A 24,363-nucleotide genomic window follows, 5' to 3' on the forward strand; every position below is an offset into this window, starting at 1 on the left:
ACAAATCTTCTTTGTGGTCTTCCTCTTTTCCTAGATAACCCTATCTCCAAGATCCTTTGCCCAGTATATCTATCGCTATCCATCTTCGGCACATGCCAAAACCATTTCAGCCTTGAGAGATGGTCCCTACTCTCACTATAGACCACCATGTGAACCATGTCATAGTCCACAGAGGCTCCTGCCTGACCTCCTACCTGTCAATGACCACTGCAAACAAGAAGGGTCTTAGAGTCGATCCCTGTAATCCCACCCCCACCTGTAACCCATCTGTTGCTCCTAGTGCACACATCACCACTCTCTCACTATCTTCGTATCCATCCTGCACCACTCTGGCATTCTTATGTACCACTCCTGACTCCTTCATGCAGTACTACAGTTGCCATCTTACTTATACCCTCATGGTTTGTCTCTTCAGTTTTTTCTCTCTGAGGTTACTACAGCTCTGCACTTCACATGTATCATTAAATACTATTCATTTTTTTAAAAAGAAGAAGAAGAAGAATGAACAACAGCTTTTATTCATTACTAGCTGGTCTTGGATGTTTTGGTTAACATCATAAAGGCTATGCCACCAAACAAGAAAACTATCCTCCAGGTTGGTAGAGGGCGCTCTTCTTCCTGTACGTGACCGGAAACTTGCATACGAAGCTCAAGAAAAAAAAAAGAGACCGGTTTGGAGTAGCATTTAGTAGCATCCACCAGCGACATACAAATAACTTCCAGCTGATTTGTATTACATTTATTTTCCATTTTTTGTGAGTCTAGTATCTTATCTGTTCGGAGAATGGGTAGGAGCAGGAGTCGAACTCCTCCAAGACGAGGTAAGAAACTGAAGTAGCTAGCTGTTTTTCTGTTAACGTCGTCTCTTCGCCAACACGCCGAGAAGTAAATGTGCTTTATGAAATCGCGTTTTTCTGCCTGATAAAGATAATAACCTATACCTCAAAGGGACTAGAAGCAAAACTGATATTTTAATTGTAACTGTGTGCATCGACTGGGTTGTCGTATTAACAAAAGGTTCTAGATGTGTGGAGAACTCGCAGTAGCTTCGATACGATTCCCGAGCTGCGTTCACGTACTGTGCATAAAATGGGGGATAAACAAAAACACTCTCCAGGGGTCCACGGGAGGAGAAGACGCCATCCTAACCAGCAGTGCATTTTTGGGTCTGATGTAGGGTTTTTGTTTTTTGTTTTGTTTTTTTTTGTTTGGTTGGGGTTTTTTTGGAATAAAAAAACTGCATGTTAAAAATATATATTTCTGCGTGATTTATCAGGATAATTAACGTGTGTTTTGCAAAGATACAGCTTTGATTCAAAGATACAGAAAATCTGCTGGACAAATTACAGTTTAATTTCCCGAGATTTTTGTATGATCAGTTTGGGAAATCCAATACACGGTCCTCTATTTTTAGAGGTTAAAAATTGATGCATAGTGGACTAACAAGCAGTTTCAGGGTCAGTCGAGGACTGTATGCTTGTTGTACTCTCACGCATGAAGCGGATATAATATCTCATAGCCTCTCACTGTCATTTCAATTTTTGCTAAATAGTTAATGCAACATTTTTTTTATTAAACCCTATAAATTAAAGGTGAAAGTCTATGCTATGGTCACGTCTGGTGGGTTCCTAAATGGTACAGTACTTTTGACTATAAATGGCAATTGAACTGGTACTAATTTAGCACCTTGTACTCGGTTTGCTTTTTACTACAACCAAGGTAAGTAGCAAGAAATTGTGTGCTGATTATGGTTGGCCCAATTTCAGACATGATACCAGTACCTATGAAAATACATAATACTCCATCCTACAGAAGTAATAGCAAAACAGTTATTTCTAAAAAAAAGTTGTTAAATTTCAACCAGTTTTTCCCAATTATATGTGAGATTTAGACGTTTTATTTTATATGGTATGGTAGAAATCCAACACAGTACAGAAGAAAATAGCCGACGTTTGGATTTTTAAGACTGCTACAGTATATAGATGCCAGTCTGCTGTTCAAGACGCTTCAGTTAATGCCATGATGTCATTTCGTCCTCCAGAAAGAAGACGTTCCCGCTCAACTTCTAGAGAGCGTGAGCGAAGACGAAGGGAGCGGGATCGCTCTCGAGATCGGGAACGGGACCGTCGCAGGAGTCGCTCACGGTCTCCTCACAGGAGACGCTCAAGGTGAATTTTTGTTTGTTGGTGTATTTGTTTTTGTGTTTAGAGAAACTTTGTTTTCAAGACTAATATTTCCACCTCATTTACTATTTTAGAGACCTTACCCATGCAGAGCTGTGATAGATTTTGGTCACAATGAGTATTGTTAGTATATACTGAATAAACGGCAGTTTCCAGTTTACTATCACAGAGAAGTGTTGTTTCAGATGAGTAGTGGTGCACTTGTGATTTTCTTTGCCCTTTGTTAACAAACTTTTTGTCGAGATTCTTTTAAACAATACAAGAGCACCACAAAGTGCCTTATTTGCTCTGATTAGATGTGATAACCCATCCTGCAGCCATCACTGTGCTCCTTTTGCAGGTCTCCCCGACGTCATCGATCCTCCTCCCTCTCTCCTTCGAGACAAAAGGAGAGACGAGATGATGAGCGCAAAGACTCAAAGGAAAAGACGGCAAAGCCCATTCAGATCTCAGGTATCAGACATTATTTATACACTTGCACATTAAGCAGGAATCTTAGTTTTTCAGGCATTTTGTAGTAACAGAGACTAAATTCAATGTTTTTTTTCTATTTTTTAAATAGCGGAGGACATGCAGGGCAAAACGGAGGAGGAGATTGAGATGATGAAGCTTATGGGATTTGGGAACTTTGATACCAGCAAGGTGAGAGTTGTTCTATGTGTTATGCAGCCACAAGGGGGTGCAGTTTATTTCTAATAAAGTTCACTACACACACACACACACAGTATGTTTGCATTTATTTCAGTGGATTGAAATGGAACTTCCAAAAGCACATTGGCACTGATGAAATTGATTAGAGCAGCTGCTGTAAAAAGCAGGTTGTCCTTGTTTAAATAAAGGGGACATTTTTCACATTTTTCCCTTGACTCTTTCTATTTAGGGGAATACTGTTGTTTTTGAGTTATGGTTCTTTTTTCCCCCCTGCTTATCTGTCAAATTGGAGCGTGCACGCTCCAATTTGCATAACTATTTTCAAATCCCTATTATATTTTCGTTTTTGCTGCAGGTTGTAAAAATGAGTGTATCTCAAAAATGAAATTATAAAGACACTCAAAATAAATTTCCTGTGGCTGGGAACTATTTTGTGAAACTTTGCATTTACAGTTTTGGGGGATGTACCTCTGAAGTTTCTGTAACTAGAAAAATTTGTAAAAAAAAAAACAATTTTCAGTTTCTTTTTTAGTTTATTGCACATTTTTGGTATTTATGTAGTTACTATGGACATATTGCATTCGTATGATTTAAATTTAGGATATAATGATTTTATTGATGTATAGCAACTGGAAATGCTCCAAAAATGGCACTACAGCATGTAATAATGTAAAGATAAGCTCAGGCGGACTTGGTTCTATGGTGGGCTTAAAACGGTTAAAAATTGACATAATTGACACATACTGAAATGTTTGTACATGAATCTACATTCATGTACAAATAGAGCAGCTTTCACATGACAGCAAGCCCCCCATGGCTAATGTAAGTTTGCAGTACTGTGCAAGAGTCTTGAGCCGCTCTCATTTATTTTGCTTCTATAACGAGCAGTGTTATAACCCTAACCCTTTAGGGACTTTTGTTGCTAATAGCCTGTCACAGTATCTAAAAGTAATATTCTTTTGAAGTAGGAACAAATCCAGCAATGACCTGGCACAGGGAAGCATCTGACCCTTCGGGTGGTCATCTGTTCACTGAAGCCTCATCAAAAATAGTGTTAGTGGAAAGGTGAAACCATTCTTAAGGAAGAATAAAAGGAGAAAAGGCTGAAGTGTTCCAAATTACACAAGAACTGAACTGAAAATCGGTGGTAACAAGTCTTAGACATGATAAATCAAAATGTGAGTTTCTTGGTTCAGTTTTTCATAATATGTATGCAGGAGGTTAAGATAGAGGTACAACACTGAGTGTCTGCAGCAATCTAAAACAGAGGGTGGAGGCTTTTTTGTGGTTTGGGGCTGCACTTCAAGCAGTGCTGTTCAGTATGAACACAGAAAAGTACCATCATTTTAATCAACCATGTAATAGCATCTGGGAAGCATGTGACTGGCAAGGGCTTCATTGTTTAGCATGACCCAGTCACACTGCCAAAGCACACCCGGTTAGATAGCCGAGCATCAACATTATTGAAGCAATGTGGGATCATCTTGACAGAAAACAGAATAACAGGCACATTAAAAATAAAGATTCAATCAAATCAAATTGTTAGCTATAAGAATAGATTAACATTCTAAATGGTATGAAACCTGTCTATTATGAAAATGATCAAAAGGGGAAAATAAGTGGATAGACTTAAAGTAATCACTAAATAAAGAGTAGCAGTTACAAGAAGTGGATGAATAGTTGCAATTATAAGCTAATAGTTGTGGTTGGGCAAACTGTTTATCCAATAAGAGTTGGTAAGCTTAATATAATCACAAAGAGCAAACAGTGGGTTGAAAAGGGTCACTTCAAAACTCAGTCCATTGAACACTAGCAGTGTTATTGTTGATAAAGAGGTTCCTCTGGCAGGCCACTGGGTTTGTGTCCTATTAACAAAACTGTTTTCCACTGATCAAAATCCTTCAGTTCCGTGAAATGCATATTTAGAGAATTCCAACTGCTATCATGAGCTTGACCCAATTCAGCTTCATCTGTACACTGTCATGTTTAGCTAAGAATGTTTTTTAAAAGTTTGTTTCGTGATATGTCATGCAGTAACATTGTTTTTACACAGGGGAAGAAGACTGATGGCTCAAGTAACGCGTATGCCGTCAATGTGACCATGAAGAGAAAATACAGGTAGGTCATTGAACAGAAACAAGCATTTGTAGTTGTTTGGTTGTGCCGTGTCTGTACAGTGCAGCACGTCTCTTTGGATATTTCATAAGCTTTCCTTTGTTAGTGACAGATCCTTTTTAAAGTTTCTTTTGGAGCCCCAGCTGTTAGTCGTGTTGCTGAGTTACGTCAATTTTTCTGCCCCCCTCTTCACAGTGTGCACTCTCAGCATCTATCACTGTTAAAGTAGCCAATCACCTCCGCAGGTGTTTCTATGCAGAGATGCCAACGCTCCCATTGGTGCTCGATGATGTAATCTGTGTGTGTTGGGAGGGAAACAGTGATATAATGTTTTCTTATATATTTATTTTACAGGCAGTACATGAACAGAAAGGGTGGATTTAACAGGCCGCTGGACTTCATTGCTTGAAAGTATCATCAACTCCAATGTTCCCCAATAAGTTTACCTGTGTGTACCCTCCCTTCCCCCCACCCTTATGAAAATAGATGGCATGTTCAATATCTTATGTGTTTTGTGTGATTTAACAGTCGTGTATATACCTTTTTATAAGCAAATGCATACATGTAAATAGAAGTACCTGCAAGATGTACTCACAGCTGGGTGAGACTGAGCTTAATATTGCTGACATGGATGATTTATTTGAAATAAAAGCATTAAAAAAACATGCTTTCTGTCCTGATTATGAAAATTAATTTATTAAAATGCTTATGCACTGATTAAATATCCATCCGCTAGGTTGTGCAGGAACACAGTTTCTTTTGAAATAATGGCTAAATATGACATTATTCATTGTCCCTTTTAAGGATTGAATAGGATCAGATTGGTTATTCCTGTGAATGCTTGCGTTTCTTTCTAGTTTAAATATAGCATAATCTCATTTGGTGTTCTCTGAGAAATGTATCCTATAGGATTGTTTCAAATCCAGGTTTAAATTCAGTCCTACGTAAAGGCTGCTAAGAAACCTTTCCTGGGGTGGTATTTGTTCAAGTCCAGGGTTTATCGTGCTCTAAAATAATGATCCCTCTCATTTTGAAGCAAGCGTTTAAATGTTTCATACTAGATTGGATCAGCTGTGCTGTCTGACAGAACCGACCCACCAAAATAACCAATCCCTGTACTTGTCCTTACCCCAACTACCAATCATAACCGAGCATCCCTCCGGCAGATCCAATCTAGCGCCGAGCCTTTTAAAGCCATTATGGATCAGAAAGCAACAAGCGGGCGCATGCGTGCAGATAGTTTGTGACGGAGAAGAAAGAGACCAATGATAAGAGGTCATGTGAATTGGACCAATCATGTATCACAAAATTTATTAAATGACACAACGGGAGCCAATCGCTGCCATACACCGAGAAACAGCATGGCAGAGAGGCGTGTTGATTGTCAAAAGCGGGCGTTGTCAGATAGGCTCGTGCCCACTAGGGCCAATAGCTGTCAAGTTCATAGAAAAAAACAACCAATTACTGTGTAGGAGTGTATAGCGCAGAAACTGTCTCCATTGTGGCTGTACACAGTGTGTTTCAGCCGATGTTAATTAGAACCAAAATGGCTGCTTAAGGTCCACAGTTGAAGTAAGCGCTGAACCCTCTCTGCAATTGACGGTTTTAACGCCGAATAGGAGCTTGAGAGGTTATACTCAGTATCCAATCACATTGCAGCACCCAGAATCTTTGTACAGTACAGTAGAGAGCTGGTGTCCAGATCAACAAGCCACTATTTTGGAAGCTGTTTGACAAACAGTCACTCTTCTTCAGTTGATGTCAGTCGCTATCTGCGTTTCCAGCGAGACTTATCGCGCGTTAAACCGGCGCAAAACTAACCAGCCATAGCTCTGAACCGATAAGGTTGGATGACATCGTCGGCTGAACTTTAAAACAGCTAGCTCTTTTATATATATATATATAATTTTCACAAGGCAAGTGTCTAGCAACTGTACATGCTAACGTTCTTTTTTCACTGGCCGAAGCTTTTCCAAATACAACCGAGATAGCAAGAACTTTCCATATTTAATTTGACAGCTTAACATTGGCGCTAACGTTAGCCAGCCTTTTTTTCACCAAATAGAGCAATTCGGGGATTATTTTTGTATGTCACACAGCCTTTCGTTTTGTTTTTGTCAACAAGCCGTCTTTTCTCGAAGAGCCAACTATAAAGCTGACGATATTTAGCTGGCATTTTGACTTAAAAGGGAACAAAGTAACCTTAGCTCCTGAAGAAGTGTTATTAGTGTCAGCCCTTACTAGCCAGCTAACACCATATCCTTAATTTAACAACCACAGAGGAAGTTTGGCTTTTCGAACTGACTGGTGCTGCATTCAAGGCCTTTAACAGTGAAGGACCAACTCTGTAACGCGCTCTCTCTGGCTCTTTAAAAATAATAACTGACAGAACAGCGAGCTACCCAAGTGTGAAAAAGAAGCAGGACCCTGAAGCAGCCTGTGTACAGCCACGGAATTCCTTTTAGGATTGTTAAATTATCAGTGTTATTGTTTAAAATGGCGGCGATCGGAATGGTGCAGATGTTGATCGAAGCAGCCGAGTACCTTGATCGCAGGGAACGAGGTAAAGTATCATTGTATTCTTTTCTACTCTTTTCTTATTCACTCTGTGCAATGTAACATTAACACCCCTCCCCCTCCGAATCACTCGGATTTAAGCACACGTCGTTTGATGCGTTCCTAAATCCTGTTGCTTCCCATTATTATTCTTATTACATCAAACAATCAGGCCATGAAATAAATTCATAAATGTCGAATTTCACGCATCGATTCAGCAGGCTGCATCACCTGCCCCAAACAGGTGCTAATAAATATGTGATTACAGGCGCATAATGCATACGTGTAAAGACAAACGGGCATTTGCATTCGCGATAATGAAAGAATGAATGCATATGTGGCAGATGTGCAGGGAGACATTGTTTTCGTGGACGCCCCTCCTTTCCTTCTGTTGTGGTTTGCTAGTGGGGTTTATTCCAGTTCAAGATGACATCATTGTCCATCCCGAGGAAGGGGGAAAGGGCTAAAAGATACTACTTGAGACCCATTCCCCGCATGCCTGCTAAAAAGCATAAGACATTGCTGCGGGATGCCAAAAGCTAAAGCTGAAATGTGACACATTGTGCAGTCTCTCCTTCTGTTCACTGTGGGTATATTTTCCATTGCAGGATTTCAGGACATGTGACCACTATGTTGTTTACTTGCTTGCAGAAGCTGAACATGGCTATGCCTCCATGCCGCCATTCATCAGCAGCCGGGAGAGGGAAAGTTTGAAAAGGAAAAGCAAAAGCAAGAAAAACACAAGTAGCAGGTAAAGGCAAAACTGTACATGCCTGATTGGTTTCCTGCTCTGCAACAAGTCGCCCATCACATCCTCACTTCAGGGGTCCCCCGCACCCCCCCCCCCCCCCCCCCCCCTTCTCTTCCCCTCCTCACTTCTTGGAGGATTAAGCCATTCTTCATCACACTAGTGTTTGTGTTTCAAGTCAAAATCCTTATTTGGTGCTTGTGATGTGAGGCTTGCTTTTTCATTTTTAAAAATTTTTTTTTAATGCATTTCTGTACTGTGCTTCCAGGTGGACACGCTAACTGCCCAAATTTAAAATGGCAGGAAGTGCAGTGAGTTCAGAGATAGCAGCCTCATCCCTATTTGCATAATTTGTTATATTCACAGCAACGCTGTTGAAACAGCGACTTTGTGCTCTTGGCCAAACATGGTCACAATCAAACATCCAAAGCTTTGAAAAGGGTTATGACTGCGAGACACTACCTTGTTGTTTTGACATCAAATAGTGACCGGGTCAGACACACTGTTACAAACACCAATCTAACTGCAAAGAAAAGACAGACAAGCTAGGCCAATTTTATAATCAAAATAACATGTTAATGCCTTTTACGTAATATATCTGCAAAAAAAATTGTATTTGTATGTATCTGATCATGTATTTTGCTGAGAGCTTATCCGTAGAAGCTTTCGGATTGTTACAGAAAATAAGTCAGCTCTCTGATCTTCCACTGTAAGCTATAGATACGGTTAGCGTCTGATCACCATATCTGCATTTCAGTCATTCCTGCACACTTTATGATGTTGATGAAGAATAGAACATAGGATTATGAATTATCTATTATCTTTTTTATCACTGACTGCCACAGTGAGAGCACAGCTGATGTCAGCTAATGTTTTAACTGTTAGAATTACCGCCTGCCTGTTGCATCTTTGTTTCTTCAACCAACACAAAATACCACAATACTTATAATAGTATTTTTCACGTATGTGTTTTACGTGTTCAGTTTTTAGTATACCTAATATAGTGAAAATATCAGCATTTATTTTCTTATTTTCTCATAGAATAACACTATCTGCAGTCAGTTTACTAATGGACAGTGTTCTTATCATGAATGTTTAGTCATTGGTAACCAGGTGACCCTTACTGCCTCATGTTGGTTTACCAGCTAGCTTTCAAGTTATGTTGCAGTTTTAGTGATCCCCATGCTTCCCCAGAGAGGATCTCTCCCAGGGTTGGACAGGCTCCAACTCCACCGTGTACAGCGAGTGACTACAGTTGTCCCTCTACCCTGAAGTTTCACTTGGAGATGGAAGACCTCTCTAAGCAGAATCTGCAGCACATAGAGAACTGGTTCAGCTCACTGACGCTGCATAGAAGAGCAAGAGCTAGTCTCACTAGCTGCATACTGAGTCGGTGGAGGTTGAGTTGGTACAAAGGATTAAAGACTTACTGGAGTAGCAGCTGATTGCATTGTTTAGTTATTTATTTGATTCGAAATATTTGCAGAGAAGAAAATTCTGATAAACAGTATTATATAATAAATAACCTATTATATGAGGTTGCCATGGGGTGCCTGTGCCATGCACCCCATGGCACAGGGTGCATGCGTACATGTTCAATCCATAGCTTGTATGAAAAAGATTTACTGTACGTAGGCTGAGTTAACATTTACATGATGTGCAGACTATGCCTTATCTGTCAGTGAAGTATTGATGGAAAAGCATCTACCAATGGTGGTAAAGGATTGTGTTGACTGACATATGACAGGGTGGCACATGTGCAAGAGGATAACCTATGCAACCAGAACCTGAAATATCTGCTGGTGTCCACCCATCAGCTCACCTTATATGTGGACAGGGCTTTAGAAGCGCTCCATAATCTGTCAACAGCACTGACATGCTGTATGCATAGGCCACTTTAGGTGTTGCTACCAAGTAATATTTTGTAATTCAGAGTCTAATGGCTAATTCATATATAACACTGCAGAAAAGGTCCTCTGATGTCACACGTATGTGTGAGTCTGTTAGGTTAAGATTACGTTTAGTCTTCCCCATGTGTTCTTTAAAGTATATGAGTGACAGATACAAACGTCATCCTGGCTTAAAGTCAATGACCCCACAGTAAGGAAAAGTGGGTCAGTCAAGGTGATGCAGAAGACATTTAAGTGAGTCCGGTGGTGGTGAGTCCGGGCTGCGCTTGTCTTCTAAGTGGACACTAGTCAATTTAGAGTCTCTAACCTGAATTCCGTAAATCAATGGTATGAGGACAGATTTGTGTTGCCTCCGCAATCCGTAGATCAATTTGCACTCTGCGATTGGAATCCAGTTTGCTGTCATGATCCTGTGTAGGAAGTTATCTCCTGTGTGTACAAACTTTACCAAAGAAAAGGCAGGTTTAAACTACTGCAGGTGATTGTTTCAACAGAGAGGATGAAGTAAATTAAAGGCTGTTGGAAACTGATCTTTGAGATAAAACAGTGACATCTAGGCACCTGCTTCTGTCCTTCAGTAAACACAAAACTGACATATTGTTGATCCCAACCTTTATGTGCCTTCTTTTCATTCAAACATTTTAAAAAAGCAGCAGATCAAAGAAGCAACTGATGAGAGCACCACCAGCTGTTTGCACAGATCCAGTAATTAATATAAATATTTTAAAGTGCTTGATGGTTCATATTGCATGAAGCTGCAATAAAAAGTTTCGATGCTACAGTTACAGAAGAGTTTCATAATACCTCTAAAAATATTTCAGAGACATGCTTTGTTGGTGAAACTGGTGTATCAGGTGTATTGCCATGAGGGTACACTGTTCATCCATTGTTCATCCGTCAGTGCAGAAAATATATGCTGGGGTGCATAATCTGCTTTGTGTAGGACTCATCTGATGTAGGATTGTAGGTATATTTTCTGGACTATCAACACTCTTTTCTACTCCTGTATTTGTATGGTTTTTGTAGCAGTTACATCTGCCTCTGATTTGATAGAAATCTAGACATTTTCCTGTTATTCCTGATCACTGGTATACTTTAAAAAAAAAAAAAAACATTGTGCGGTTTTCTGTAAGTGGCTGACGTAACTAAAAGTAAACAATAAAAGAGGGAAAACTAAATGTGCAATGGAGGAAATGAATTTGGAAGAAGTTGAGGTGCATCTTGTGACTCATAAAGCTGACCAGCCTGACTCTGGATGGTTAATCTAATAACTTTGTGGCCAAGAATTCAAGTGTAGTCAAAAGAAAACAGTTTAGCCAACTTATAGAAACCAGCATCATGTCTGAAATATACATTTCCTGTCTTATCTATACAGTTATGATCTTCATACTAAATATGGTCAAAGGTTTAAATAATGACATCTGAGTATGTCCCAGTAATCCCAGAAAGCCAATTACTCAGGCTTCAGACAGTTTTTTTCTACTCTGGGATCTTTATCATGTCAGAGAGTGTATGCAGCTCTGGTTGTGAGCATAGAAGCTTCACCAATCTGCTGATCAGTCAATGTCTTTATGAGGGACAGTTAATCGGAGGAAAGCTTAGTTCAGAAAATTGTGGTGTTAAAGGAGAAGAGCTAAAAACGGCTTGTTTCACAGTTAATGAAGTGATGGAGCTGCACTAAGGCCTGCTATAAGATAAATATGAATTTAGGACATTTTTTTTATATTCACAGCTGTGTATGATGTCAATGAGAGTGTTAATGTTTGTCTCTGACACAATCAAGTTTGATTGTGATCTCAGAAGCCCCACCCATTTCCTCTGCAAACCTTCTCTTCATGTGGGGCAATCACAAGAAAGTTGTGGGGTAGGGGAGCTAAAGCAGCTTCTTTCGCGTGGATTGTGAACTGAACGGCGGCACAAAGGCCCATTAGGAGAGATATGTGACCATTATTTTGAACTGTAAATTATGCAAAGCTCCTCTGGTCTAGAAATAAATATATGAAGCTGAAAATATACAGCATTGGTCCTCTTTATTAAAGGAAACAACTGCTTATTCATTACATCGAGCAGTATATCAGTTGATTTCGACAAAAGTGACTGGGACAAATTTGGAGTGTGCTACCATTTCTGCTGTGATTTCAAAAACACAGGGTGTAGAGTATTGAAAAGACGTGCTTCTAACTCAGATCATGTCCTAGCATGTGTAGACTTACTTGGTTTGTTGCTATTTCTGGTAAAAAAAAAACCCCAAAACAACCAAAAAAACAACTTTTCGTTCACCAGCCTTTCCTTTTTCCATTTCCAGTTCTGAAGCATTTTTTTTCAGCTATTACTCATTGCTATTTAAGGGCAGCAGAATCACACGGCATTAATAAGGGTATCTCTGCAACGATGATTTGATGTAGTCGGATCTGACATTGTCTCTTGGTGATTAACAGTACAGAATAACCTGGGTTGATCTCTGCTGGAAAAGATCAAATCAATTAATTGGTGTTATTTGATCAGTTTTATGTTGTTTCTGCTGCTGATTCTGTTCAAATATAGGGCAGGCATTTATATTTGAATTTATACATATGCCCCTCCGGTTTCTGCCATTTCCCCCGAAGCGTAGATGTGTGAGTAGTAGTAGTGGGGGAGGGGACTCGCCATGTTTCTGGCGTGGACGTGTGCATGTGTGTCAGTAGTAAGGAGTCCACCCTCCCCCTCATTTCTCTCTCTGTCTCCCTCTCGCATTTCTCTCTCCTCACCACCTCCATCCTTCTGTGTCTTTCCTGCTCTGCTCTCACTTTTGGCCGTCAGTGGAGAACAGCAGCGCCTCCATTACAGACAAGGAGAAAGAGTCCTCCCCCTCCTCACTCACAAACACACACATTCATACAATACGCAACTACAGTGCACTGTGGAAATTACACGAGGAGCTTGCCATAATCATTCTGCAGTCAACTGGTGCCTTTCGGTGGTCATCACGCCGTGTTGTTCAGGCTGATGCAGCTGAAAGAAAAGTGCGCTGGTGAATCGTTTGGCAGCAACTCTGTGATCCAGTATTTAACCTTCTGAGGACCTCTGAGGTGACAGTAGCTCATTTAGTGAGACTTGTTTGTTGTGTGTTTTCTCTATTTTTGGTCAGTGATTTCCTCTCCAAAAACAAATGTTGAGGTTGACCCACAAGCCTGTCTGTCACAAGGCTCTGTATAGTTCTGTGACAAAAAAGTACTTTCCCAAGATTCAGAAGCTTGTAGAACCACCTTTAAGCAATACCTCGAAGTAGCTGTCTCCTTATGACTTTATCTGTCTCTCACATCATTGTTGAGGAATTTTGACCTACTCGTCTTGACAGCATTGGTTCAGTTCATTGGGTTTGCAGGTATTTTTGATGCACTTCTCACTTAAGATTGCACCACAGCATTTCAGTAAGGTTGAGATCTGAACTTTGACACTGCAGAATCTTAATTATTTTCTTTTTAGTCGTTCTGTTTGAGCCAAGCTTTATCTGTCAGACAGATGGCCTCACATTATAATTCACAATACTTTATTATACAGAGAAATTCATGGTTGACTGAGTGATTGTAAGGTGTCCAAATCCTGTGCCTGCAACATAAGTCCAAGTCAGCACCCCTCTATAAGTTAATATGTGGTCTTTGGGCTGGCACTGTGTAGTATAGCCAAACATCTCCAATTTGGTCTCATCTGTCTAAAGGACATTGTTTCAAAATTGTTTGGGTTTGTTCAGGTGCAACTTTGGGACCCTAAACTGTGCTCCTATGTTCTTTTAGGGGAGAGAAGAGACTTTCTCCTGTCAGTCTTTCCAAATCAACCATATGTTCATTCTTTTTTGAACTGTACTGTTATGAACTTTAATATTTAACATACTAACTGAGGCCAGTAGTTTCTCTGAGCACTGCACAGAGGGAATTTGCTGGGCCATCTACTCTTCGAAAGATTGTGGCCCTGTGTTAACACACACCTGAGTGCTCCAGCCCAGCAAACTGCAAAAACCTCAGCTTTTATAGAGGTGCTCACACTTGGAGATGATCAGTTAAACAAATGCATTTAATTAGCAGCACCTGGCTGCTGTTTAAGATCTTAGTTCCTATGCAAGCAGAAAATGTGTGTATTTAGTTTTCTCCTGTGGAAACCTTCTTTTTCATATGACTGTACTTTAAGTAACTAGAACAGTGATGGAGTTGGAAATTAGCATAGCATGTCATCTTAAATATTGCTTCTGCATTGTGGTGGCATAGGTGTGTTTGGTAAAGTAGCAGAGAGCTATGAGGTGTCTCAGAGCCTGAAATCTAGCCTCAGTGAGTGGGATCACTTCCCTGCCAGCTCTGTTATGTCACTAGCGGCTGTCTGCCCCATACAGGAATGTACACTGGCTAGAGGGGGCCAAGTGACAGAGAGAACACCCAAAGCGAGTGGCAGAAAGACAGCCACACACATGCTGCAGTGACACGCTGCGACACAGTGAAAATATGGTCAACCCCGAGCTTTAAACCCAGGTTTGGCCCAGCAACTGAGATTACACACGAGGGGGCACCTTTGAGGTTGTGTTTGTGTGTATGTGTGTAGGCAGGACAGTGCATTAGTTTGCAGAGCTGGAAAAATGCAGAGGCTATTTTGGGATTCAGCATGGGGGTGGATGGTGGGGTTCAGGTGGAGGTTGAGTAGCGTTCAAGAATGTAGAGGGGATCTTCTTCTCTGCTCGTGACCTGCTCTCCTGTTTATCCTTTCTCTCACAGGTCAGACACATTTCTACCAAACCCTACACTTGACCCCATTTCTGTGTGTGTGTGTACGTGTGTGTGTTACAGATAGAGAGATGTTTTAATACTGCAATGACAGAGTCATGCTGGCCGCGAGCACACCTCTATCTCTCATTTTACCTTCACTGTGTTCCCCCCACCCCCACTCTGCTCAGGCTTGCATGTACAATGGATAATCAGGCAATATGAAGGGACAGAGTCCCATCTACTCCTGTTTCTGGTTACTGTTACTATGTTTACCGTCGGGCCTCCTCATCACGTATCTGTGTACGAGTGTGGTCCTTAAAAAAAGCTTCCACCATGAAACAGGCCTCAGGCATAAGAACACCCAGGCTTTTCTTCATTTTTTTTTCTGTCTTTTTTTCCCTCTTTGAATCTTATTTTGTAAGCAGCTCCGGCTGTTCACAGACTCCCACACAACCCTTTCTCTCGTGCTCCCTCCTCTGCCTGGATTGCGGTGCATGTGGAGAAGGGGAAGCCTTAGCTTTTTTCCTTTTAATCAGTGGCTTTTTTATTATGTCTGATTTTTCATATGTGTTTTGTTTTATCTCTGCAGGTCTACACACAACGAAATGGAAAAGAACAGGTAAAAAAAAAGAAATCAAATCTCTCTGTGTGTTTGTGTTCTTCAATCCATGAAAATATCAATTCACGCCACCCCATGCCCTCCCACACTGAGGAAGTCTTTAAATTAGTTCAGTGCCAGTTCAGGTCCTGTAACCTGTAACATAATCTGAAACCTTTTTGAAAGAAGGTACATTTTTTAAAGTTCCAGATCTAAGGTGAATGCTCTCAGAGTGACTATCAGGATTTTAAAATTGTAGTAGGCGAATCTCTGGTGATGTGGTGTGACGTGTTCGTTGGTCCTCTTTTATGAGCCTGCTTACATGCATGAGTGGGCGATCAAAAGAAAAGCAGCGCGTATGTAGACAGGTGAAGCTGGACCTCAACTTTTTATCAGGTGAATTATTGAGCGCGATTCAGTGGAATCCTCGGGTTTATCGGTGAAGCCGCACAGCAGACCCGTGAGAAGCAGGATCCCTTCTGCATATGGATGGGCCCGACGTAGGTCAGATGCACATTAAACAGGCTCACATCACGCGCCTTTCTGGTGGATTAAGAAACCTACAGTTACGAACTAAGGCTGACGGCTCGCCTGTTGCATGAATGCACAAATTGCAGAGAAACTAGTTGAGCTAGATTACAGTCCTGAATAAACCTTACCTTTTCTCTTTTGGCGCGTTGCATCGTGAAACAAAAGCACAAGTTTTATTTGTGTACTGCCCTGTTAGCTTATGTAAGAGGTAAGCTGTATAACCCGTGATAAGCAGAAGGGAGACGTGGCATATCTAGACATGGTGGACGTGTTGTTTTTTGTAAACTCGTAACTAATCAAGTTTGAATTTAGGTGATAAGGGGGTAATGAGAATAAAATGAGCTTTATGGTGTAGTTAAGTAATTTCTTTTGAGGGGGGTGGAAGTTATGATGAACAAAAGGAACTAAGGAGAGAATCGTTTCATGCTTGAACAGAGCCACTGTTTTGTCACGGTGCCCTCCTGACGCTGATGAGATGAACGACGGGGTCACGGTTGTATCAGGTGGCTCACTGTGCTCTCTGGCTCCTGAGAGCAGCCGATCTAGTTTCAGTGCTGCACAACTTGGTTGTCTTGACAACATTTTGGAGAGCATTCATTCATGATAATTTGGTTATGTAATGGAAATAAATGTAAAAGTTATCAGAGGAGATGGTTTACTAGCAAAAGGGTGGAGGTGAAAACATTGAACGGTTAGAGTTAGGTACTGTTGAAACTGTCATGACGCTTGTTAATCAATTCTGCTTCCTGAATTTGCTGATTTTCTTTTAGCTTATGTGAACATAAACTGTCCCAACAATTGATAAAAGCCATTTTTGGATGATTGTAAAGTCCTCAGTTTACATATGTAAAGCAATAGGAGTCATATTTTGATACAGTCTCTGTCACTCTCTGAGCTAGATGATCCAAACCAGCCGCTCAGTGGACAGGCTGAGCCCTCTGTATGTGTTTGTGGACACACCTCATACCCTGCAGTAAAACACAATTATGACCACTAGAGAACCTACTTAGTTAGTTTCTCCCACCACTAACGTGATGATGGAAAGCCATCAGTGGCGAGTAGTAAATTAGTCACAGCAGCCCACTGCTAGGAAAGCCTCAGGAGTGCAATGAGACCCAACCTCCCTTCCATCAGTATTGGCTTGGTTAAATTACTCACTGTTAGAGGTCAGAGGGCAAGAGCCCTGAAAGCGAGGTGATTTACTGCTAATCAGGCAAAGTGCACCAGCTGACCTAGTTGGGAGAAACCATTTTGGGTCAAAGGGGTGACGACAGCTGCAACTGCTTTGAGTATAACAAACTGAGGCGGCGCATTCACCTCATTTTGGACCAGACACATGCATTCAGGTCAGTCGTATGCAAGTGTGAAACAAGGCCAGAGAAATGTAGGCTGTGGCCTGAGGCTGCAGCTCCACATTTACTGTATAGTTACCTATTGACACAGTGAACCAGAATAACCTGTCACTGGAATAGCTGTGTGTTAGGACCACGCCGTAGTGTTTCTCTGAATCGCCATGTGACTCGTGCTGTTTGAGTCTGCTCTCTGTCAGTGTTTAACAAACATTAGCCAGCCCTTATTATGTCAGAACAACACAGGCCGGACCATTTCCATGTTATGTAATGACAGTCTGCATGTCCTTTGGACTGAGTCAGCTGAGAAGCAGGCACTTGGCTTCAGCTGTTTTGTATGTGCGTGCAAAAGCTCTGCTCGCCGATTGTGTGTTTATCTTTTTAAAGGGCAAGGGGTTGAGAATATATTTGTGCGCTTCCACTGCCCAGAGTCAAATCAGCCTCGTAGCTCTCCATGCGCACCATTTGAATAAACTCTTTCCGGCAGTGACACTCACGTTAGGATTATTTGCAGCAGACAATAAGTGAGCGGCTCAGCCGGCCAGCCCTTCAGCTGCACAGTCAAAAAAAAAGAATAAAAAGAAAGAAAGAAAACAATTTTTACACTCATTCTCAGGAAGAGTCTGACGTACACACGCCCACTCGCTCAGGCAAACACAAGCGCACAGACACGTACACACTGTGACGAGGCTGGAGGTGTGTGTTGTGTAACAGCGGGGTCAAGTGGTCACCAACACCCACCAGACCTTAGAAATTGCCAAGGCTGCCAGCATAGAGGGGCTGAGGGGCATACAGGTGGAAACAGAGGCTGTGAACTGTGTATAGGTGTGTGTGACTGGGGTATAAAGGGCAAGTGACATCAATCATCAGTTGCAGTTCTGAATATATGGTGCAGATGGCTTTCTGGTTTTCTTCTTGTTTAAGAGGACCGTTGGCGCACATCCTGTCGAGCTCTATTATGTAATAGTTAACACACTGCTGACTTCCTGAAACATACAGGGCGCCTCTTTCCGTTTGCTCCTACCTTTATACTCTTTGATCCCAAAGGTTGCATTAAAGAGGAGAAAGTGTTTAGTGGCTCCAGTCTGACAAATACTTGCAGTAATGACACCTGGTTGATGAGGCCTGAAGAGTACAAAGGCAGTTCACTGCAGCTTGTTCCTCATATTTGCTTTGATGCTAGGAACTTATCGGCTGGTATTGCTTCAGCACACGCAAATCTCCTCTTTGAACTAACTCAATTTGTGTGAAGTGGACAAAAAATTCCACCCTGACTATGACAGTTACTGTCACAACAAGGAAGTATTCCCACTCTATTTAATGCTTTAACTTCCTGCTGAAACAGAAAGGATCCACTGCTGCTTGTAATCACCTGCAACAAGTAGAGACAAGACATACCACAGATGAGGGAAAAAAAAAAAGAGTCCTGTCCTCACAGCAGTCTGGCGCAGAAATGCTAATTGGTCCTAATTATCTGGCCATGTCACTGTGCAGTAGTCATGGATACATATTACATCACTTTAGGATTTGGTTTGTTGTGTTTTTTAAGACTGCCGTTAAACTTGTCTAAATGTGAGCATTCAGAATATGCGTGCTACCAATGAAGTAAAAGTATACCTGGATAGAAAAACTCAATGGAACTCCATCAGTCATGGATTGGCCAGTACTTCAATAATAAGTCCAACATTGTTAAAGCAGTGTGGCATTGTGTTGGCAGAGAACAAGAGGCAGCCAACATCCAAAGAGCTTTGAATGTCATTCAGGAAGCCTGGAGAACTATTCCTGAAGAGTACTTGAAGAAAGACAGGAAGCCGTGCCTAAGGCAGTTCAGGCTGTGTAGAGGAATAAAGGAAGGTGTATTGGCTTTCAGACTCATTAGAATTGTCCAACACTGATTTTGCCTAATATACTGTATTTCCATGTGTGTTTGCACGTTTGCATAAGTCATTTCACCTATTTCCCATGTTCCTAGAAAAGTCTAATGACACAAGACTGATTCGAGGCTTGTCAGAGTAAAAGATGGCAAAAAACGCTGCCGTTATAATTCACCTGTTCATTTGTCAGTATTTGGAGAAATGTAAACACAGTCCTTTCAGGGCTCTTAGTATGAAGACAAAATCTCCCCTGGATGTATTTTAAGAGGTTGCTTGTTTCCCCTCAGTGAAAAATCTGAGGTCCTTGAAGCCCAATCATCCAAGTGAATTTTAAGTAAAAGGTCAATTTCAATACAAGAGTAGAACTTCTTGTAGAGAGAAAAAAACAGGATAGTTTAAGATATTTGCATTCAGCTTTTCAAAGCTCAGGTAAAGACTAGTTTTTATCAGGGATTTTCAGATTTCAGTGGCCTACCTTCTTGTTTTGTTTTTGCTTTTTGTTTTTCTGTACATTTAATAGCATCTTCCACCTTCATTTTTATCTTTCCTCTTCAGACGGGCACATCTACGACTGTGTTTGGAGCGCTTGAAATCCCTCGTTCCCTTGGGACCAGATGCTAACAGGCACACCACCCTCAGCCTGCTGATGAAGGCCAAAGATCACATCAAGGTGCGTGGATGTGCGCATGCACCACTCACCTAATCGGTGTGAAGAGGGCAATTTGTTGACCGCTGCGGTTGCTGAGTGTGTTAGTAATTGCGTGTTTCAGTAGCTGATAAGCTGCTGTGGACACGTACACAGGAGCAGATTAGGAGCTGTTCATGAAGCGCGCCGTTTTCTCTCCTTCTTCCTTGCAGAGGTTGGAGGAGGGCGAGAGGAAAGCTCAGCACACTTTGGAGCAGCTACAACGGGAGCGGAGACACCTGAGGAGGCGTCTAGAGCAGCTGGGAGTGGAGAGGACCCGCATGGACAGCACCGGCTCCACTCAGTCCTCTGATAAGTCCGACTCTGACCAGGGTGAGGCTGCACACAGGCAGAGCTGTGGCCAGCTCAGACGACTTTGTTACCACCACATGCTTTTATTCATGTCACTCTTCACATGTTTCATGTCTGGAACCTCCGGGCAAATATTCAGATGGTTTAACATCTTCTCTCAAAGCACATGAAAAAAATATGGAGGTGAACCGTTGTGCAGGAAGTTCAGAATAGGCATCATTTTATTGTTCTTGTGTCAGGTATTGTCTTCATCATCATCACTAAACACAATCTTCCACAGTGCAAAGTAAAGCGTCTTAGTAAATACACTGCTTATAAAAACACACTCATCAGATCTTAATGTGAAAAAAACATTCTGGATATCTATACTGATGTGGACGAGGTAAAGTGTTAGGAATGAAAGGATGCTACATTTCTTGATACAAACAAAAGTGATCAACCTACAGAGCGCTCAATTTAATAATACCCCAAAAATCCAAGTGAAAAAAAATTATGCATCAAACGCCTCCGTTCTGACAAATGTCATTGCAGCAACTCCAAATGATACTCAGCAGTTTATACTGAGTGCCATTTATGTGGCATTCATTGTTGTTTAGTCATATGGTTAATGTCCTCCCTCCAAAGCAAATGATGTAAAAGAGGAAAGAAGAAACATGGAGAAGTAATAGTTTGTGGATCATATGCATGCTTGATGATATCAGGGCATGCTTCTAATGAGACAACAGATGATGTCCTGTACATTTCCTCCCAGGTCTGGACCAGGACGTCCCTGATCTCCTGCTCTCATCTGTAAAAACACACAGGGCGACAGTGGTGGACATGCCAAATCTGCTACTCTATGGCAAATGCCAATCAGCTCCACAGTGCTGTGTAGTTAGCACCAGGCCCAGTGGGAAACCTCAGTCCGCGCTCAATGAAGTCTGATTGTTTGGTCAGACACATTCACTCCAGCGGCCTGTTTGGAAGTCATTTGTAGCTCTGACAGTGCTCCTAGCACAAATGAGCACTGTCAGTGTTCACTTTTTCTTTTCTTTTTTTGTCTATTTGGACCGGGTTACAGGGACATGACATCAAACAACCTGAATGCATTAAGTCACTCAATAAAAGAGCAAAATCAAAAACCTTTAAATGGTTAAAATGAAAACAGATCTGTGCATGTGTCACCCTTATGCTGTGTAGCTTTGTCCCTGTTGTTTAAAGGGGATTTTAAATACAGGAAAAAAGAGCTTTTGCAGGATGTGCAGAGCAGGGAGTTACCAGCTGCTGCTGCTGCTGCTGGCTGTACAGGTTCCACCATTAACTCGCACTAGTTGTTTAATTAGTGTTACTAGTAATAATAACATCCTCTCTATAAGTGGAGAAACTTGAGTAGATGAATAATATGACATAGTTGTCATTCAGCTCTTTAATGGTGTCGTGTTTGTGTTCTTGTTGTTCAAACAGAGGACCTGGATGTGGACGTGGAGGGGATGGACTACCTGCTGGGTGACTTGGAGTGGAGCACCAGCAGCGTGAGCGACTCAGGGGACGAGCGAGGCAGCCTGCGCAGCAGCTGTAGCGATGAGGGCTACTCCAGCGCCAGCCTGCAGCACGTGCAGGACACTCAGGAGAAGGCTAAGCAGCTGGGCTGCAGCCTATAAACAGCACTCGTCACTGACCCAGCACCCACCTCTTTCCCTCAGCCCCCTCACCACTCCTTGGTCCCGCTCCGACCTCACCTCCCCTTCCTGCCCTTCTTCCTCCCTCTTTACCAGGACTGACCAAGTCTGAGGCCCCTCCTCCAGCTGGGCCTCCGCGGACTTCCTGTCTGCACACCGACTTCCATTCAGACTGCAACACCTCCAAGACATCCAGCCCATCATCAGCGGTCAGTCTTTAGGGTGTCCCCCGCTCTGCTCCGCACCGATAATACGAGCGGGACGTCAAAGACACTCCACCCCCCACAACCACCCCTACCCCCATCCGACAAAAAAACACAAAAACAGAACACAACTTTCAGCCAGAGAATGTTACCACACAATGTCCCACTGCCTCTTTTTCTATGCCTCAAGAGCCATGGGAAGCACTTATGAGATTTCACCCATACTTCACACACATAACATCAACTCGCACGTACACACACATACACACACAGACCGCTCCATCTCTCCCAAAGGTGTGATGCTGACATGGTGCGGGGCTTTTTTTGTTTAATTTTTTTGCTTTTGCGTCCCGCTCACCGGTCGACCGTATGTGCATGGTACTTTGCACTTAAAATAGCTTTTTTTGTAAACAAAACTATCACCTTTTTCAAACACTGTCCCTTAGCAAAGCCCCACCCAACCCTCCCGCTGCAGCCATGGCAGCAATGCCACCAGATGAACTGAGTGTTTGAAAAACATGTCAGTCGGCAGACTTTGTGGACACTAAACTAGAGCGCGCGTGTGTGTGTGTGTGTGTGTGTGTGAGTGATGTTAAACTGTCGACAGCAATACGTCCCTCAGTACTCGGGCTTTGGCAGGCAGGCTCGCAACTGCCCTGTAATCTTTTGTCCATGCCTGCCCTTTAGAGCAAAAAGTAACAGAAAAACCGACAAAAAAGAAAAAAACAAACAAAAAAAATTGTGCAGCATGAGATTGTGACTGGGGAGGGTTTTCAGGGGTGGGTTTGATTGTTTTTATGCCGCTCTCTGATGGCGGGGCATTTATTTTATTTTTTTCAAACATCATCCCTTTCTTATGTGTGCTTGTCATGGATATTATGAACACCAGCCACTGGGCCCAATACTGGTACGCTCTGGCGGGTGTTGGTACGTTTTTGTACACTACTTCTTCACTGCCCCATTCACCAGGTATTAAACAGGAAGGGAATCTACTGAGAGCACATTCCACTTATGTAAAGAAGACAGGCAGGTGAGGCTGAGAGCATTATTTCATTACTTGTTGTTGTTTTGGTTTGCGAGTGGATGTTCCTACCAGTTATTTATGAAGAGAGTCCAGTTTGAGATGAAGTGAATCACTCGGAAATACAAATGGTCGGCTTTGACTTTTCAACGGGAGCGCGCACACACACACACACACACACACACACACACACACACACACACACACAGGATCTCTCTTTCTCTCTGCTCACAGCTAAACTAAATCAGTTTTCTCTCCCTCGCCTTGCCTTCATAGCTATTTATTGTTTTAGCAGAAATATATACCTTTTAATGTAAATAGTTTACAGAAAGAAGTGTCTATCAGCAGATGTATTTATTAGATAAATCTATAGATGAATATACAAAAACAATCAATTTAATTAGTTATAGCTTATGTTCTTCTTGTGAGGTTTATTGAGAGTTTCCTATATGTAGTTTGTTTGCACAGCCTAGTCAATCCATAAAATATTGAGAAATGTCTCTTTGTGCCTCGAGGCTTTAGTGTCTGTCTGAATTCAGCACGGTGCTCCTAGGAAGTGATTTCTTTGTGGCTGATTCTGATTTTTCTTTTAGCCATTTTCGAAGCCCATAAGAGAAGGATAATGGGACAAAAAAACTGAAGAACTTAAAAAAGAAAATGATTAGAAAGTAGAAAAAGTGAGAGGAGCAGGTGTCCGGGTCAAGCGCAGTGGCGCTGCCGGTTTACCTCCCAACACCCCTTTCCCTCCCCCACGCCCGTGCCTCAGACAAAATGGCTCTTGAGCCTTGTGAGATTTTTTTTCTTCTTCTTTTTCTTTTTACCCCACCTCTTCCTCCTCCTCCTCCTCCTCTTCGCGTGTGGTTCCCAGTCATCACGGGCAGGGACAGGAGCGCAGATCTGTTGTCGTTTCTTCTGAATGTACGCGTTATCAACCCCTGCAGTCGTAGCAGCACGGTGCCAAAAGAAGCTCCCTGCGTGTTGTGCATGCGCCACTTGCAGATCTCAGTTTAAAGCATGATGATGGTACGCCAAAAAACACAAAAACACAAAAAAAAGGAGGAAAAAAAAGGAAAGCAGAAAAATAGATATGAGATTGTTTAGTCGTTGAGTGTCGAACTCTGCTTATTTTTGTCCAAACGGAGAGGGACTGTGCAGCCACGCTAACCAGGTGGGGGTTGGGGGGGTGGGGGTGTTGAAAAGTAGGTGTGAGTGGGCAGGTGTGTTCACTGTAATGCCATC

The 24,363-nt window shown here is 42.0% G+C and overlaps 2 protein-coding genes across 3 annotated transcripts; both read left to right on the forward strand.

Moving 5' to 3' along the window:
• The first annotated feature begins 633 nt into the window (after nucleotides 1-633).
• On the forward strand, nucleotides 634-5,612 carry snrnp27 (small nuclear ribonucleoprotein 27 (U4/U6.U5)). The gene is made up of 6 exons (XM_085293465.1): nucleotides 634-821; nucleotides 2,042-2,168; nucleotides 2,524-2,636; nucleotides 2,746-2,825; nucleotides 4,888-4,952; nucleotides 5,304-5,612. Exons 1-6 carry the CDS (start codon nucleotides 785-787, stop codon nucleotides 5,356-5,358), a joined length of 477 nt encoding a protein of 158 aa, XP_085149591.1. The 5' UTR covers nucleotides 634-784; the 3' UTR covers nucleotides 5,359-5,612.
• A 763-nt stretch (nucleotides 5,613-6,375) lies between these two features.
• On the forward strand, nucleotides 6,376-22,810 carry mxd1 (MAX dimerization protein 1). 2 transcript variants are annotated; one of them, XM_085293466.1, is made up of 6 exons: nucleotides 6,383-7,512; nucleotides 8,157-8,256; nucleotides 15,483-15,512; nucleotides 19,801-19,915; nucleotides 20,104-20,263; nucleotides 21,686-22,810. In XM_085293466.1, exons 1-6 carry the CDS (start codon nucleotides 7,446-7,448, stop codon nucleotides 21,880-21,882), a joined length of 669 nt encoding a protein of 222 aa, XP_085149592.1. In that variant the 5' UTR covers nucleotides 6,383-7,445; the 3' UTR covers nucleotides 21,883-22,810. The 2 variants fall into 2 exon arrangements, with proteins under 2 accessions (XP_085149593.1, XP_085149592.1); XM_085293467.1 differs by lacking the exon at nucleotides 15,483-15,512 and having other exon boundaries at nucleotides 6,376-7,512.
• The last annotated feature ends 1,553 nt before the right edge of the window (nucleotides 22,811-24,363 follow it).

Source organism: Mchenga conophoros, linkage group LG12 (assembly GCF_057382185.1).
Source record: "Mchenga conophoros isolate Kocher_MC1m ecotype Shallow Benthic linkage group LG12, M_conophoros_male_GT1.1, whole genome shotgun sequence".
Classification (NCBI taxonomy): domain Eukaryota; kingdom Metazoa; phylum Chordata; class Actinopteri; order Cichliformes; family Cichlidae; genus Mchenga; species Mchenga conophoros.